Raw genomic sequence first — 16,630 nt, 5'->3', positions numbered from 1 at the left:
CTTTCTCTATCCCTAGTGAGCTCACAATAAGTTTTTGTACCTGGAGAATAGAGGGTTCAATGACTTGCCCAGGGTCACAAGGAGCTGCGGTGCAAATGGAACCCAGTTCCCCAGGATCTCCATTCACTGCACTAACTATTAAACTGCCCCACCACTCTAAAGAGTTAAAGTGGGACTGGAACCTGGGTTCCCTGGTTTAAAGGCCACTGCACTAACCACTAGGCTACTCGTCAGAAAAAGGAAAATTAACAGCTGCGAGCTACAGTAGCAATATGCAGTGAGGTATTGCCTGACACTTTCATCCAGTGGTGAGAGCAGTATAATGCTGACCACCTCCAGAAATGACTGAAGTAACATTTAAGGCACAATCATGGTCTCGTCTTCCATGTGCGTCTATAAGGCCATTCATCAACACCACTCATATTCTCAGTAAAGCAATAGAGAAAAATCACCACTACTACTACTATTTAGCATTTCTATAGCACTACAAGGCATACGCAGCGCTGCACAAACATAGAAGAAAGACAGTCCCTGCTCAAAGAGCTTACAATCTAATAGACAAAAAATAAATAAAGTAAGCAAATCAAATCAATTAATGTGAACGGGAAGGAAAAGAGGAGGGTAGGTGGAGGCGAGTGGTTACAAGTGGTTACGAGTCGAAAGCAATGTTAAAGAGGTGGGCTTTCAGTCTAGATTTAAAGGTGGCCAAGGATGGGGCAAGACGTAGGGGCTCAGGAAGTTTATTCCAGGCGTAGGGTAATCAAAGTGCCCAGCTTCTAACCATTTGGGGGAGGAGCTAAGATGGCAGTATCAATGCTTCCTCCTCATCCTTTCTGCTGTGGTGAAGGACAAAGGGAGGGTTTTTTTCTCGGAACCCTCATCAGTGACTTCTCCAGTTACTGTTGGACCTATGGATATCTTTGTGACGTGGGGTCCTGTTTCTCTAGAGTTTGGGGGACGAGAACTGCTGGCTACTGAGACACCACTGCCATGTGGGGCATTGTCATTCTTTGACTGTGATAAATCACTCACCCCAGATCTGTGACCCCTCCCCCCACTGCAACCAGGTCATCTGAGCTTCAGAGACTCATTGGCGGATCTCAGTCGTGTAGCATTATATGTTTCTGCTGATGGGGGAAGGTTTCCAAAATGAGCAGTGAGGTGCATAGTTTACTCCCAGGTCAGCAAAACCTGGAAGGAGCATCAAGAGGAGATGGAATTGTGTTAGAAGCAGGATGCATCTCTAAGCCACATTGAGCCTGCAAATAGGTGGGAAAATGTGGGATACAAGTGCAATAAATAAATAAAAAAAATAATGCTGCGGTGACTGGTGTTTCTGTGGCAGGAATGGTAATTCAGTTTCAGAGACCTTAGTTTTTACACTAGAATCTATTTGAAATGTAGTCTCGGACCTGGGTAAGGCTCTTTCAGGGCAGTTTGCTTTAATGAATGGCAATGTTTAATTGAATTCCACTAATATTGAGTGTCTACGTAAAGATCTATCTCGGAGAACACAGAACATGGGACTAAATGATGAGCAAATTAAGAATTCTCAAATTTTAACTGCTACATTGGTTAAGAAGAACTGTGTGTTGAAAAGGAAAATGGAGTTTTTGGAAAACTAGTGAGCTCATTTTCGAAAGAGAAGGGCGCACATCTTTCGACACAAATCGCAAGATGGGCATCCTTCTCCCAGGGTCGCCCAAATCGGCATAATCGAAAGCCGATTTTGGGTGTCCTCAATTGCTTTCCATCGTGGGGACGACCAAAGTTCACAGGGGCGTGTCAGAGGCATAGCGAAGGCGGGACTGGGGCGTGCTTAACACATGGGCGTCCTCGGCCGATAATGGAAAAAAGAAGGGCGTCTCTGACGAGCACTTGGCCGACTTTACTTGGTCCATTTTTTCTTGCGACCAAGCCTCAAAAAGGTGCCTGAACTGACCAGATGACCACCGGAGGGAATAGGGGATGACCTCCCCTTACTCCCCCAGTGGTCACTAACCCCCTCCAACCCTCAAAAAAACCTTTAAAAATATTTTTTGTCAGCCTGTATGCCAGCCTCAAATGTCATACCCAGGTCCCTGGAGCAGTTTTAGTGGGTGCAGTGCATTTCAGGCAGGCGGACCCAGGCCCATCCCCCCATACCTGTTACATTTGTGGTAAATGTGAGCCCTTTAAAACCCACCAGAAACCCACTGTATCCACATCTAGGTGCCCCCCTTCACCCCTTAGGGCTATGGTAGTGTTGTACAGTTGTGGGAGTGGGTTTGGGGAGGGGGGGTTGGGGGGCTCAGCACCCAAGGTAAGGGAGCTATGCACCTGGGAGCAATTTCTGAAGTCCACTGCAGTGCTCTCTAGAGTGCCTGGTTGCTTTCCTGGCATGTGAGGGGGACCAGTGCTCTATGAATTCTGGCTCCTCCCACGACCAAATGGCTTGGATTTGGTCGTTTCTGAGATGGGCGTCCTCGGTTTCCATTATCATCTCTAAGGTCGACCTAAATGTTGAGATTTGGGCGTCCCCGACCGTATTATCGAAACGAAAGATGGCCGCCCAGGAAGTCCTCAGGAAAGCTTGGGTGCCCCGTTCGGTTATGCCCCTCCACGTGAGATTTTCAAACTTGCGTTTAATAAACTTTCCAAAGCTTCCTTTGGTCTCTGCTAGAGATATGTTTCAACGATATTTAAAAGAAGTTCTGGTTCCACAAGAATCAGTGCCTCCATTAATGCATTACTATCTCCCTTTGGCAAAAAAGAATTCTGTGCAAATGGGGCCTGGCTGTAGGCCTGGTCCCAGATACGGAGGCTAGTCTACTTAATGTTTCAGAGTTACTGAAGATCTTTGATACTGAATCAGTTTCTTTAGCTACTTTGGTTGTTTCACCGGCTTTATTATCTGATCTTGAATGGTTACTCTCCCAAGTTCTAAAAATGAAGTGGCTAAGATCGATTTTGCTCCATGACTGTCTGCCCCGCCCAAGCTTCACAACGTCATGACGACAAGGGCGGAGCAATGACAGTCACCCACGTTGGAGGTGCGTTTTCTACAGACAGATGACGTCCCATTGGAAGGTAGGAGGTGCACTAACCGCCCTTCGCAACGCCCCCCCCCCCAAAGTCACCGCAACTTACCCCTACACCTACCCCAGATACCCACCACTACCACCCTGCACCACCCCAAGCAAACACAGGCAGGAGGAGGAGTCATCCCCCTGCCTACGAATTGCTCCACACTTCTGCCAACCTCAGCAACCACCTGCGCACATTAAACACCCGCAAACCATCCCCCCCCTCAACAGAACGCAGCAAGGTAATCGCTCCAGACTTCTGCCAACCTCAGCAACCACCTGCGCACATTAAATACCCTCAAACCACACAACCCCCTCAACAGAACGCAGCAAGGTAGACACGAAGGCTCACTGTCACCAGCACACAAACTACATCGCCAAAAAACCTTGCTATCCCCCGTTTCATTCTGTTCAGAAACAGGGCTTTTTTTACTAGTGTTTATATATTTGAGTGTTTATTTCCCAGATAATAAAGAGGTTCTTTAGAGCTACTAAAAATGTTTTCATGGTGGGGGGCACAAGAGTTAGGGTTAGGATTAGAGTTGCTTGTTGTAACATGCAACTTTTTCAGTAATTTGATGTACTGTAAATGAAAATATATGCATTGCTCTGTTTCATTAAGATTTTTTTTTAAGTAGGCACAAAATAATATTACTACTACTTATTTTTATAGCACTACCAGCCAACACAGCGTTGTTCATAAACACATAAGACACAGTCCCTGCTCAATAGGCACAAAATAGCTTTGATTTCTGCAGTTCAGCACAGCTTTCAATTGTCCAACCACAGCCCAGCTAGGGAGCAGATTGTGAAAATACTGGGGGGGGGGGGGGGGGGGGAGGAATGGGGTGCAGGATCTAGCCAATAACACACAATTTAATTTCTTGACTCACTGTTAGATCCTTGGAAGGTGAAAATGATGGACGTGTTCCCTACCCACAAAACAGTGTTTCAAAGGCTGACAGTGCTGGCAAAATGTTTGTGGTCTGGAAACAGCAATTTGTGCCCTCCAGTAATTAACTTTCCATTGCTTGTTTCATTCCATGGTTTCTGCTGGGTCTTGTCACAGGTATCTGAAGATGAGTCTGCACTTCTGTGGCTTGGAGAGATACAAGAAGGAATCAGTGAGGCTAATGTGGACACTGAGAATGCCACAAATGGTAAGTGTGTGTCTCACTTATGCTTAAATAAACCCTTTTGGAGCTTCAGTAGAGGCACTCTTAAAATGATCTGTTACCTGCACCATTTTATTACTTGATGTATTTAGGTTAGCATTTTTTTTTTATTATTAGGCACAGTAATTAGTGTTATGTCCCTTTATTTCTTCACATACTACATACATATGAATTAAGGGGCTGATAAATACCCATCAATATACATTGAGTCTTGATCATTAAGCACAGATTTGTCATTGAATTTCAGTAGTGGGTAAAGATAAAGAAACAGTACTGAAAGGAAGAATGGCACAGTTCTGTCAAATGAATAGTTACAGGACCATGAACAATAAATATGGGCTTATAAAGGGAAAGTCTCATCCAATGTCGTGTTATTTGAAGTGACAAAAGTAGTAGATCAAGGAAGAGCCATGGAAATTGCTCATTTAGGCATGTAGCCAAGGGTGCACCATGGCCTCACCTTTTTATAGTCAGGTCTACCCAGTCGACGCCAGTGACGGGAGAACTGGAGACGGTGTCAACATCTGCATTGCCTTGTGTCCACCCATATAAGTCTCAAACCCCTAAAAAAAAATCAATTCTGGATATGCCACTTTACTTCAGTATCACTTGTCATGAACATTTGACTGGGTAAACACACTAGCCAGTTGTTCACTGGGTGAACACTCGGGTGAAGGTAAGATGACTGACTGGAGTTGATGCTCATTGGTGACTGATGGGAATTGATGCTCATTGGTGACACCTAGTGGCTGGAAAAAGTGCATGCCTACCTGATTCAAGAGGGAATCAGTCTATGGCTAGCCAAGGGCTATCACAGCTGTGAGTGGGCTTAGCGAAAGTTATGCGTTTAGGGAAATTGCCCAGGTAGTAGGAAATAAAGGTTTATAGTGCCATTGCCCACTGGAAGTTGATGCTAGTTTAAAGATCAAAAATACTTTCTTCACTAGTGATTTCAAGTTGTTTTTATCAGGTTTCATAAGGAAAGAGTTGTTTTAAGATGTGTTCCTCATTTAACCCAAGATTAGCTGAATCTGTAGGCAAAGAAATTGTTGTCATTATTGTTAGAGAGTTGTGAATAATGGTAAGCCACATACTTTGAATGTTATATAGAGTTGAGCCCATATAAGTTGGTATGCATAACTGTGGAAAACCTGAAAGGATTGCAGCCCTCGAGAACCAAGTTTGGTCTCCAAACTTGGTCCTCGAGGGCTGCAATCCTTTCAGGTTTTCAGGATTTCCACAATGATTATGCATACCATCTATTTTCTCTGTTTCTATTTGGGACAAGTACATAGGCTCTCTAAGGGAGTGATAGGGAGAGTAGATGACATGGATGAGCAGACTGGATAGGCAGTATGGTCTTTATCTACCTACATTTTTCTATGTTTCTATTTGCGTACAGTGAAAGCAGTGAATGCAAATAGCTCACATGCATTTTAATTATGCTAATCCAGAAAATCAGACTGGCTTGTGTCCCTCGAGACCCAGACTTGGTGGGACCCTTGCTCAAGAGGGAAGGCGTTTCAATATGAAAGAGCACAATTTTGCTAAATGGAGAAAATGGGTATTCAGGAGGATTCTAAAGCAGATATCAAAGTGATGCCTTTAAAAGTTCAGTTTCGAAAGATGGTCACGTGATGCACCGAGAGCGTCAGCCAGGCTTTAGCTGAGCTCTGGGGTCCCCGCTCCGTTTTTTTTTTATCACTGAACGTCCTCAAAATACCTCTCAGAAGTACAGAGCCACACTTGGTAAAGAGGCGAAAAGTGTATGGAACAATACTTAGTACAAATGCCGGCTGGAACCGCTAGGAAAGAGGGAAAACTCCCCTGGTCGCCAAGGAACCCAAGATGGTGGACAATATGCAGGGGGCCCTTCCGGAGTTTTCGGAGCGCCAGCTGGCACAGATGACAACAGCGGTGGGCACTGCGTTAGAGCCAAGATTGGATGCGTTAGCATGCCAGCTGGAAAAATTAGACTCAATGATATCGGAGGTTTCTAAATGCACCCTCGAGCTTGAAAAGCGTATGTCGTACATTGAAGACAGCTGGAACACCAGCTCTCCCGCCCTCAAGGAACTGGAGGCAAAACTCAGAGCACAAGGCGACAAACTAGACGATCTAGAAAATAGAGCTCGTCACTCAAATATAAGAATAGTTGGATTGCATGAGACTCCAGCGGAAAAGCACCTGGGGCCAGTGTTGGAGAAATGGCTGAAACAAGAATTTGTGTTATCAGACAGCAGCGGGGCCTTTTGCATTGAACAAGCGCTCCGAATTGGGAGGCTGCAACATGGAAACCCAAAGCCGAGAGTGGTTATTGTCAAAATACATAACTACATTCATAATGAAGAAATAATGCTAGGCTATAAGACAAAGCGAGATTCCTTAAAGTATGAAGGCAATCGGATAATGATTTTTCCGGATAACTCAACGGGAGTGCCGGAGAAACACAAAGGGTTCCACTCAATCTTTACTACCCTCATTGAAAAGAAGATCCGCTTCACACTGGCATATCCAGTAGTTTTGAAGATGCACCTGGGAGGAAAATGGAATATATTTGAGTCACCCACAAAGGCGCTGGACTTTATTAACAGAGAAGCAGAAGTGCAGCCCTCAGCAACCTGATCAAGAGGTTTTTGTTTAGGGGGTTGGAACTGAATAAATTGGTTGTGGGGGAGTTAGCCATCTTGGTTATGGGAAACATGTTTCTCTTTGGTAGACGGTTGAGGGTAGAGTGGAGGCCACAGCATGCAATGTGACCTCTCGTGACGGGTGGGGGCGCGTCGCATTACATTATATTACTAAGGGGGGAGGGTGGAACGGGAGGGAGTTTGGGAAGAGTAGAGGGGAGGTGGGGGGAGTAATGTGGGAGACACTCAAGAAGGGTTCTATCTTGGAGGCATACAAAACAAAGGCGGGTTCTTGGTCGTGCATGCATGGCTATAGGCTCAGTGGAAAAAAGAGTAGAAGCAAAGTGGGGCGGAGCTGGGGGAAGGGCTGGGCCCCTGGTCTTGGAGTATATGTTAGAGATGTGTACGTCAAGGGGTAGAATGGAAGGGGAAGCTGGCGCAGTGTAAGATTGTAACATGGGATGTGGGGAGGATATCCTCCCCACAGAAGCGCAAAAAAATCTTAACCCACCTGAATAGGCTACAAGCAGATATTGCTTGCTTGCAGGAGATGCAACTCTCAGAAGAGGAACATAAGAAATTGAAGGTGCTGTGGGTAGGTCAGGTGGAATATGCAGCCTCAGGGTCAAGGAGAGGAGGGGTCGCGATCCTGTTTAGGAAGGGCCAAGTATACTCGGAAACAATCTTGAGAGATGATAGGGGACGGTTTTTGCTGGTTAAGGTCTCTCTGCAGGGGAGGGAGGTTTACTTACTATTGGTCTATGCTCCCACCCCTCATGCACCTGAGTTCTACCCGGATTTCTTAAAGATTTTAATGCCCTTGCAAGTTAAAGACCTAATACTAGCTGGGGACATGAATGCGTTGATGGACCCAGGGATGGACTGTACAGGGAGTAGGTGCACAGAGAACGAAACTGGGAGGAGGGCAGGGGCACTGTCATCCTTTATATCATCCCTTGGGGTGATAGTTGCCTGGCGGGCGCTCCATCCTGATGAGAGGAACTATACTCATAGATCTCGTGCGCATGGATCCTGGGCCAGGTTAGACCACATTTTCACGTCAACCTCCCTCTTCCCGTGGGTTATTGATTCACGGATTGAACAATTGATAATATTGGATCATGTGCCAGTGTGGAGGCGCCCCCGGGCCATCAGGCATTTAAATATTGGAGATTTCCCTAGCTACTTGATTAAAGATTTAAAATATTTACAAGGAAAATGGGATGAGTATGCCCTGCATAACAATCAGCATAGGTCTGAGCCACGGCTGTTTTGGTGCACGGCGAAGGCGGTAATGAGAGGGGCGATCATTGCCTTTGCTGCTGCGCGGCGGAAGAAAGCTGCTGCTAGCATAGTTAATTTGTTTGTCCAGTTAAGCAGGGCCAAACGGATTTTTCTGCTGTCACCATCCCTGGTTAATCGAGACTGCTACTAATCAATACAAGCTACCCTAAATTCCTTGTTACATGAGCATACCCAGAGGCGCTTAGCGTATAAAAAATACCGACTAAGGAGACACGGAGACCGTCAGGGTGGCTTCTTGGCCAGGGTAGTTGGTTCTGGGGCTGGGAATTGCACAATCACGGCTTTGAAAAATAACAGGGGGCAGATTGTAAACCGTACAGACAAAGTGCTACGTGCTCATTTTAGCCAATTGTATTTAGGAGGGAGTCCCCCAGATAAAGACAAAGTAAATAGATTTTTAGCTAAATCAGGGATACCAACGCTAACACCTGAAATGTGACTCCCCTACAGCCGAGAGAATTGCTGAAAATAATTAGGGGGCTGAAGTCATACACTGCACCTGGGTTGGATGGATATTCAGGGGAATTTTATAAGGCTATGCATCTAACCCTGGTCAATCCTCTACTTGAGTATTACCAAGCAGTTATTGAGGCAGGGGAGTTTCCAAGACATGAAAACCGGCCAATATCCCTAATTAATGTAGACATAAAATTTTGGCTAAGGCACTGGCTAATAGGTTGGCAGAGCATCTCCCAGTCTTGGTAAGTGAAGCTCAGGTAGGGTTCATTGCAAAGAGACACTCGGTGTTGCATATATGGAGAGCGCTCTTGGCTGTGGCACAGAGCATGCATGATGAAGACCCCATTATGTTGGTGAGTTTAGATGCGGCCAAAGCATTTGATCCTGTAGACTGGAATTATTTGTGCCAAGTTCTTGAATGGTTGGAGTTCCCTGGGGGGAGGGGGGGTTGCGGGCCATACAGGTGCTATACGTGGGGTTGGGGGCACATATTTTAGCCAATGGTAGCAGATCGGAGTGGTTTCCTGTACAACGGGTAACTAGGCAGGGAATGCCCCCTGTCGTCTCTTCTATTTGACATTTCTCTTGAACCACTGATTCAGACTTAAATAAAATGGAAGAGGTGCAGGGAGTGAACATTGGCAAGGAGGAGGTGAAGACCCTTGCATATGCAGATGATCTGCTAATTCTGTCTGACCCCCAGACCTCTCTGATTAATGCACTAAGAGCAGTGGAGCATTATGGAACTCTTTCGGGGCTATCCTTAAATCTGCAGAAGTCCTGTGCACTTGACATTGACGAATCGCTAAAACAGGCATGGCAGGGAGACTTTCAGTTACACTGGGTGGTTAAGGATTTACAGTATTTGTGCATCCGAATCCCTAGGGATCTGAGCTCTTTATATAGTATTAATGTTCGTCCGCTTGTGGAGGTGACAAAATGCAAGCTGGCAATGTGGCACGCCCTGCCATTATCGCTGGGGGGTCGTATAGCATTGTTTAACATGCTAATTGCCCCAAAGTGGCTCTATTTATTCCAACAGCTCCCCATCTATTTGAGGGTTCGTGAGGAGAGGATCCTGAATAGACTCATTCAAAGATATCTCTGGTAGGGCAAGCGTCCGTGACTCCCAATGAGAGTGATCTCTGCACCTAAAGAGTATGGGGGATTGGGTCTCCACAGCATAAGGTACTTAATAGCATGCGCAATGCGTCACATAAATGACTGGTTTAGGAGCACCTCGGAGTTTTCGGTAACCCGAGCGGAGGTGACACTTTTCCCAAAGGTACACTTCAGTTATCTTCTACATGCGGGCAGTAGTTTGCCAGTGGGGGCATATAGGAGGCATCCTCTCCTACAATCACTTAGAGCCATATGGAGATGGATCTGCACAAGACATAGTTTTACTGCGAAGGTTACTATCCTGTTTCCTCTCTGTAATAACCCAGACTTTCCTCCAGGCCAGGAAGGGAGGACTTTCACCTGTTGGGCAAGTAGAGGGATTACGTATTTGGCTCAGGTGGTTAATGAGGAAGGGAAACTAAAGCCCTTAGCAACATTGAGAGAGGAATTTGGACTGCCAGAGGGTCAGCAGTATGCTTATATGCAATTAAAACATTATATATCTACACTGCAATGGACAGATATGACTGAAGATGTTAATGATGTTTTGACTGAGATGTACTCTTTGGAGGCGCAACAACAAGTACCCTTAAAATTTCATCATCATCAGCTAAAGGATACCTCCACAGAGTTGGACTATGCTAGATTGGCCAGGCTCTGGTCGGAAGACCTGGGATGTGTGGTGACAGTTGAACTGTGTAAATCATTTATTTGCAAGTTGTATCGCATGCGGCTGTCAGTTCCGTAACGCGAGAGATTGTATAGACTCCTTCTGAGAATGCACATGGCTCCCAAACGCGCATCTAGAGTTATAAGAACTTGTGATGGATCATGCCCTAAGTGTGGGACTGCTCTGGCTACTTTGGGGCACATGTTCTGGTTGTGTCCCATGGTAAAACAATTTTGGGGGAGTGTATTGCAAGCGATGGACCATATGTGGAGCTGCACCATGGTGAATGACCCTCTTCTCCTCTTCTATGCATGCAGCTACACAGTGGATCCCCCTACAGGGCTCAAGGGTTTTGGTCAACTGGTGATCTTTTTTGGACTTACTACCATCTTAAAAGCGTGGCTGTCAGATCAGAAACCCCCACTGGCATACTGGAGAGCGCAATTGATACAACAAATGAGACTGGACAGATGCAGCATCAGCTCTTTGGACAGTGTCCCGGGCTGTAGATTTTGTGCCCTGTGGGAACCCTTGTGGTTAACATTGCCTTCCAGAGGGAGGAGTCATATCTTTAACTTTTAACATAATTGAGTGTGGGGAGGGAAAGGGAAGGGTTGGGAAAGGGATTGGGTAGGTTGGGTGGAGATAGTTGGGGTGGTATAAGGTTTGTTAATTCTGGAAATACATTGTTCTCTCTATTGAATGCTTCTGTACTATGTTGTGCTGTTAACAGTTAAGCAATGTGGTTAATAAAAATGATTTAAACATAAATTGAATAAAGACTGTACTGAATAAAAGTTCAGTTTCCTGGGGATCCAAGATGGCATCCTGAAGGAGGATGTGTTCACAAGGGCACGTTTACTTCATGGAAAAGTGCCTAAAAAGAAGGGAAAATCGGACAACCCCTCCTATGATTCAAGAGACTATTGAATCCTTTGTGTTTGCATCATCTGGTAGAAAGCTGGAGCCTTTGACGCTGCTTGAACACAGCATTTTGCTGTCTCCCGAAGAATGGGTCTATCTTGTTGAGCCGGCATCTTGTTGAGCAGTAACGTCAAAGCTAGCTGATATCATTTCCCCTACTGTAGGAGATCAGAGTGTAGCAACCTGACTTGGATGTCTCGGTTCCAATTTGTGCATCCATTCTAAAATGTTGCCCATTATCACAGTCTGTAACTTTTTAAAAGAAAGTTAATATTATCAAGTTTTATATAGTTTTAATAGAACAAAAATGTATATTTTATTTTAGAATTGCATAAAATATACTGATATAATTCATCAGACAGTTATTTTAAAATCTTAATTTTGGGAGTGTTGTATATCAACAGCTTCCCTACGGTTCTCAGAATTAGGAATTTGTGTGTGAAATTCATGGTTTCAGGATCTGTATCTTGGGTTGTCTCATAAGCTAGTTGCTCCCTTTATTAGAACACATGTTTTTTTAAAATAAAGCTTTGAAGGACAAAAATGACTAATCAGTCTTGTTTAGTTTTAAACAAGAATCAAACCACCAGGCTCAAATACATATATGGTTATCTTAGCTTGGCAGTGGAAGACAAGGTTGTCCTTGGTGTTCTGTTGAGAATCTTGTGATTTCCCACAGGAAATGACAGTTTCTCATGTGAAAAACTTCATTTGTTCAGTTGCTCTATTCCTAACAGTGCCATTAATAAGTAAGCACCAGTATATGTTGGTTTTTAATATTATTCCAGGGGGAATTCTGCACAAAAGAATTGTAATTTCTGCACACTTTATTTGTAATTTTTGTGCAGAATTCCCCTATTATAAGAGCTGGCATCTCCCCCAGGCATAAATTATCCCCATCCCCAACCCAGTTTCTCATGCACTTTCACACAGACCTACACACCATTCTCGTGGTGCACACACCTCATCCGTTTTCCCATCCCCCCCCCCCTGCACCCACACTCCATCCACCTTTTTACAGGCCTCCCTCCCTCTCGCGTACACACACCATATTTTTCCAGCCCCCCTACCTGCACCCACCCATCTACATTTTTCCAGACCCCCCCACTCCCTTCAGACTCACTGGTCCAGTGTAGTAGGAGGAAGAGCTGCAGAGCCACACATTGGGCTGCTTTCTGCTCCTCTGCTGTCCTGGGCCCGACGGTTCATTTGAGCTGTGCAGGCTTAAAGGAACCACTGCAGCAGAGAAGGAAGCAGCCCTACCTGCAACTGTGCAGCAACTTCTTTACATGCTGGACTGGTGAGTGTGTAGGGAGGGTGAGCATTGCCACCATATAAATACAAATTTGACCAAGAAAACATGTCATCAGCGATTATGAAATCTAACCTTTCCAGAACTTGGTTTACAAAAGAAAAACATCAATACAAGAACTGCAACATCCAACATGTTCCCCTTTTCCATTGTTCCTCCCTTCCCCCCTTTGAAAAGCAACATTGTAACAGTCTAGGTAGAAGCCTAGGCATCTTCGTACATACATCAATCAGAGGTAAGTGCTCCCCTTGCATGAGACAATAGCACTGTCTTCAGTTGTGTGGCTCATGGGGCTCCAAATAGCTGTGCATTGGACTACTAGAGCTTGAACCAAATTTCTGTTCCTTTCAACTCAGACATTATGCTCTCCTATAGCGTAGTTCTCTACAAACCTCTATACAGAGCTTCATTGTTTGCCCCTCTACTATTTTCCAAGACCATGATATCGTCATTTTTACAGCTAAGATTAAGAGAAAAGCTAATAAGGGGACTTCCCCCTAGAGTCCCCAATGTTGGGTACTTCCCTCTAGTCCCAATCTTCTCACTTCCAAGCCTGCACCTTGGCCCAAAAATGTGCTACTATTCTGCATTCCCACCACATATGTTCTAATGTACCCATGGATCTACATCCCCCCCAGCATCTCCCCTCCCCTCCCTCCATTTCCTGCTCTTGCTCCTTTAACAGGACTCCAGTATATTAAGAACATAAGAATAGCTATATTGGGTCAGACCGGTGGTCTATTTAGCCCAGTAATAGGTTTTTGGCTGCCAGTATCTATGCCGATCTGTCTGCAAAGACAGACCACAGAATTCTGCACGGGAAAAGCAGAATTGTGCGCAGTCTGTGGAGGTGGGGAATTCTGCACAAATTCTGCATTGCACAGTAGCACAGAATTCCCCCAGGAGAAGAGTGTACATCAAACTCAAGTGTGTTCCATAGAAAAAATCAAAAAATTACTAATATTGTGAATTTATACTTAAAAGCATGATGGGATTTGCTTGAAAATGAAACACACATACAAAAAAAAATATTAACGTTCATTTAAAAACAAAAAAATAAAAAATAAAAACAATATGCTGTAAAAGAGTTCCTTTTTTCCAATCCTTCCCCCAATGTCCTTAACAAAATCTGACCTGAAGGTCACTGTTTATCTAGGAAAAAAATCTTAAGCTTTATAGAATTTGGTACTGTACACTCATCACGACCCAATAGACTGCCCCAAACCCACACACTCTAAGCTTTTCCTGATTTATATCTCAGCTTTTTTTTTTTTTTTTTTAAAGAATTACCTTCATTTTGTCTTGGGTTGTATGCCCGGTGTCCTGGAGAGGTTAGCAACGATAGTCACAACCACTTAGTGAAACATTGAACAAAGGCTCAGTTATCTATATTTCTTTGAAAAGAGACACTGGGCCAGATGCACTTACCAAGTCACAAACAGTGACCAGTGTACAAATGGCATGCAAATGAGATGCATGAATCCCCCCTTTGTGTATTGCGTGCTATTTGTGACTGGAAGCTGTGAAATTCATTTGGCAGTAGATCACCATGGAGTTTTTTTGAGGCCCCCCCCAACTGCTCAACTAAAAAAAAATTCCGTGGTGGTCTAGCGACCCCTCCTCCCTTTCCAGAAAATAACTGGTGGTCCAGTGGACCCCTTGAACCCCTCAAACTTGAAAAGTTCCTGGGGATGGGGAATCTAGTGGAAACCTGACATCCCATCCTCCAGAAAATACTCTGGTGATCCACTGGGCCCCTCCTGACCCAGTGGACCCCCTGGTGGTCTAGCAGGACCCTGCACACAGGACCCTTCCTCCTACCTTGACGTAGGAGACAGGAGAAATGTCTCGGGCCCACCCGCTTCAAAAACGGTGGTGTCCAGCCCTTGCCAGTGCATCCTGGGGAAAAAAACTGTTACATATTGTGCTTAGGTCCTTCTGAGTGCATCCAGGATGCACTGGGCAGGGGCTGGGCACTGCCATTTTGGAAGTGGGTGGGCAGGAGGAAGTTTTCCTGCCTTGTACGTCAAGGTAGGAGGAAGGGTAAGGGGTGTAGAATCCCACTAGACCGCCAGGACTATTAGTGTACACCAAAGGGTCCAGCCCAGGGTCTGGGGCCTGCCAGGTTAGGGGGGAGGGTCAGACAACCAACCAACCATGCCCCTAGGGATTTTTGGAGGGGGAAGGTCAGATGGTCCACCAAACCCCCAGGAAATTTTCAAGTTGGGGGAGCAAGGTGGAATGTTAGTGGTGGGGACCACCCAACCACCAAGGTTTTTTAAGGTCTTGGGGGAGGGGTGTTCAGGGGGGGGTCCATGCACAGAGCTGCAGTAAAATTTGCACGTCAAAGGTAGGCACTGTGCACAGAACTTTCTGTGCATTACTTGGAATGCTCATTTTAATATAAATGAGCTCATTGTAATGCATTTGCATAGGGTTGTCGGTAGCTGCTATAGGGAACGGTAAAAGGGTAACTAAATAATGTTTGCTTTAGACAGGCCACCACCTGTTTAAAGCAAATATTGCAACCACGGTAAGCTTTGTGCATCGAACCCTCTGTCTTTTCATGGTAGTCCTCCTGCACAGCCTTGGCTATATTACTACTCCATGTGTCTCTGTCAAAACCAAGGCAGTTTGCTGTGACCCTGGATACAATTCCTATATGCGTTTAATTCATTTTCTCTCAAAGTGTCAGCTAATGTACTTGTTGGGTTTTAATTCTTCTTTTACTGATTAATTTTTCTTCCTTACTGTCCTTCCAGACCAGTCAAATTTACTAGAAGTGGGCCCAGATAACCCATAGAACTTTAGGTATTAGAGGTTGTTCAGTACAGTTATGCTCTGGAGTTTGCCCGTCCTCTTCCTGAGGTGTTCCTGGAATCATCCTGTTGTTCTTACCTAAAAGTGGCAGCAATCCACTTTACTTCAGTTAGAAACATTTGTTCCATTTCTATTTCTGGAAGAGAGAACAGTATGTTCAATTTATTTTGCGGCTCCAAAGAAGGTACTTTCTGTCAGATTCTCAATCTCAAAGTGGTTAACAAATTTCTCAAATTTCCAAGTTTTTTCAAATGCAAATTTTAGGATCGGTGATTGTGGCAATGCAACAAGAAGCGTTTCTTACTTCTTTAGATTTAATAAAAGTGTCACCTGCATGTCCCCAAAAAGAAGTCTCATCAACATATTACGTGAGGTTCATGATCTTAGGACAGCACTTCGAGTTTTCCACTATATCTTTCAGACTGGCCACAGCACTGAGTACGTTAAAAATGTGATGATGGTAGTAGCATCTGCCTTACACAAAGAATTTTGGTCCACCCTTATTTGATTGTCTGGCTAATAAGAGCGAAATTGTTCCAAGGAAGTGAAATAGTCACAGTGCAAATGGTGCACTTCTTACAAGAGTTGGGATGGGTTATAATTTTTCAAAGAACAAACTTACCTTGTCCCAAACATTGGAATATTTGGGAGCAAAGTTGAACACTCTCCAAGGCAAAGTTTCTTCCTATAGTTAGAAGGGAAAAGGTACAGTCTCAGACTGGAAACCTTCTCGCTCTTTACAAACCAACAATTTGGCACTACCTTCAAGTGTTGGGATTGATGGCTGTGCCGTTAGAGTTGGTGCCATGGGCCAGATGCACATGATACCTTTACAGAGGTCTCTTGATCTTTCTCAGTGGTTTCCATAGTCAAGGGTTCCACATTTTACTACTACTGCTATCACTACAGGTCAGACTATCTTGACTGGTGGCTGTACAGCAACAATATGTCCAAAGGAAAAAGTTTAGAAACCTCAAATTGGATCCTTGGGATGATGGATACAGGTCTCACAGGTTGGTGGGCACATTATCTCAACAAATGGGCATATGGTCAATGGTCTTTATTGGAAGCTCAGTGGTCAATCAACCACCTGAAAATACAGGCAATCCGTTTAGCTTTCCTGGAGTTTCATCAGCTGTTTCAAAATA

At 44.8% G+C, this 16,630-nt stretch overlaps 1 protein-coding gene across 5 annotated transcripts in view; it reads left to right on the top strand.

Moving 5' to 3' along the window:
* The window catches only part of IQGAP2 (IQ motif containing GTPase activating protein 2), a 589,818-nt gene that overhangs the window by 427,726 nt on the left and 145,462 nt on the right, over positions 1-16,630 (top strand). For all 5 annotated transcript variants that reach the window (XM_030193260.1, XM_030193262.1, XM_030193259.1 and 2 more), the window contains one exon: positions 4,135-4,225. In XM_030193260.1, coding sequence (XP_030049120.1) covers positions 4,135-4,225 — 91 coding nt within the window. The remainder of the gene's footprint in view (positions 1-4,134; positions 4,226-16,630) is intronic.

The sequence above is a fragment of the Microcaecilia unicolor genome, chromosome 2, assembly GCF_901765095.1.
Source record: "Microcaecilia unicolor chromosome 2, aMicUni1.1, whole genome shotgun sequence".
Taxonomy (NCBI): domain Eukaryota; kingdom Metazoa; phylum Chordata; class Amphibia; order Gymnophiona; family Siphonopidae; genus Microcaecilia; species Microcaecilia unicolor.
Note: the sequence above shows the minus strand (reverse complement) of the source record. Positions and strands in the feature narration are given on the sequence as shown.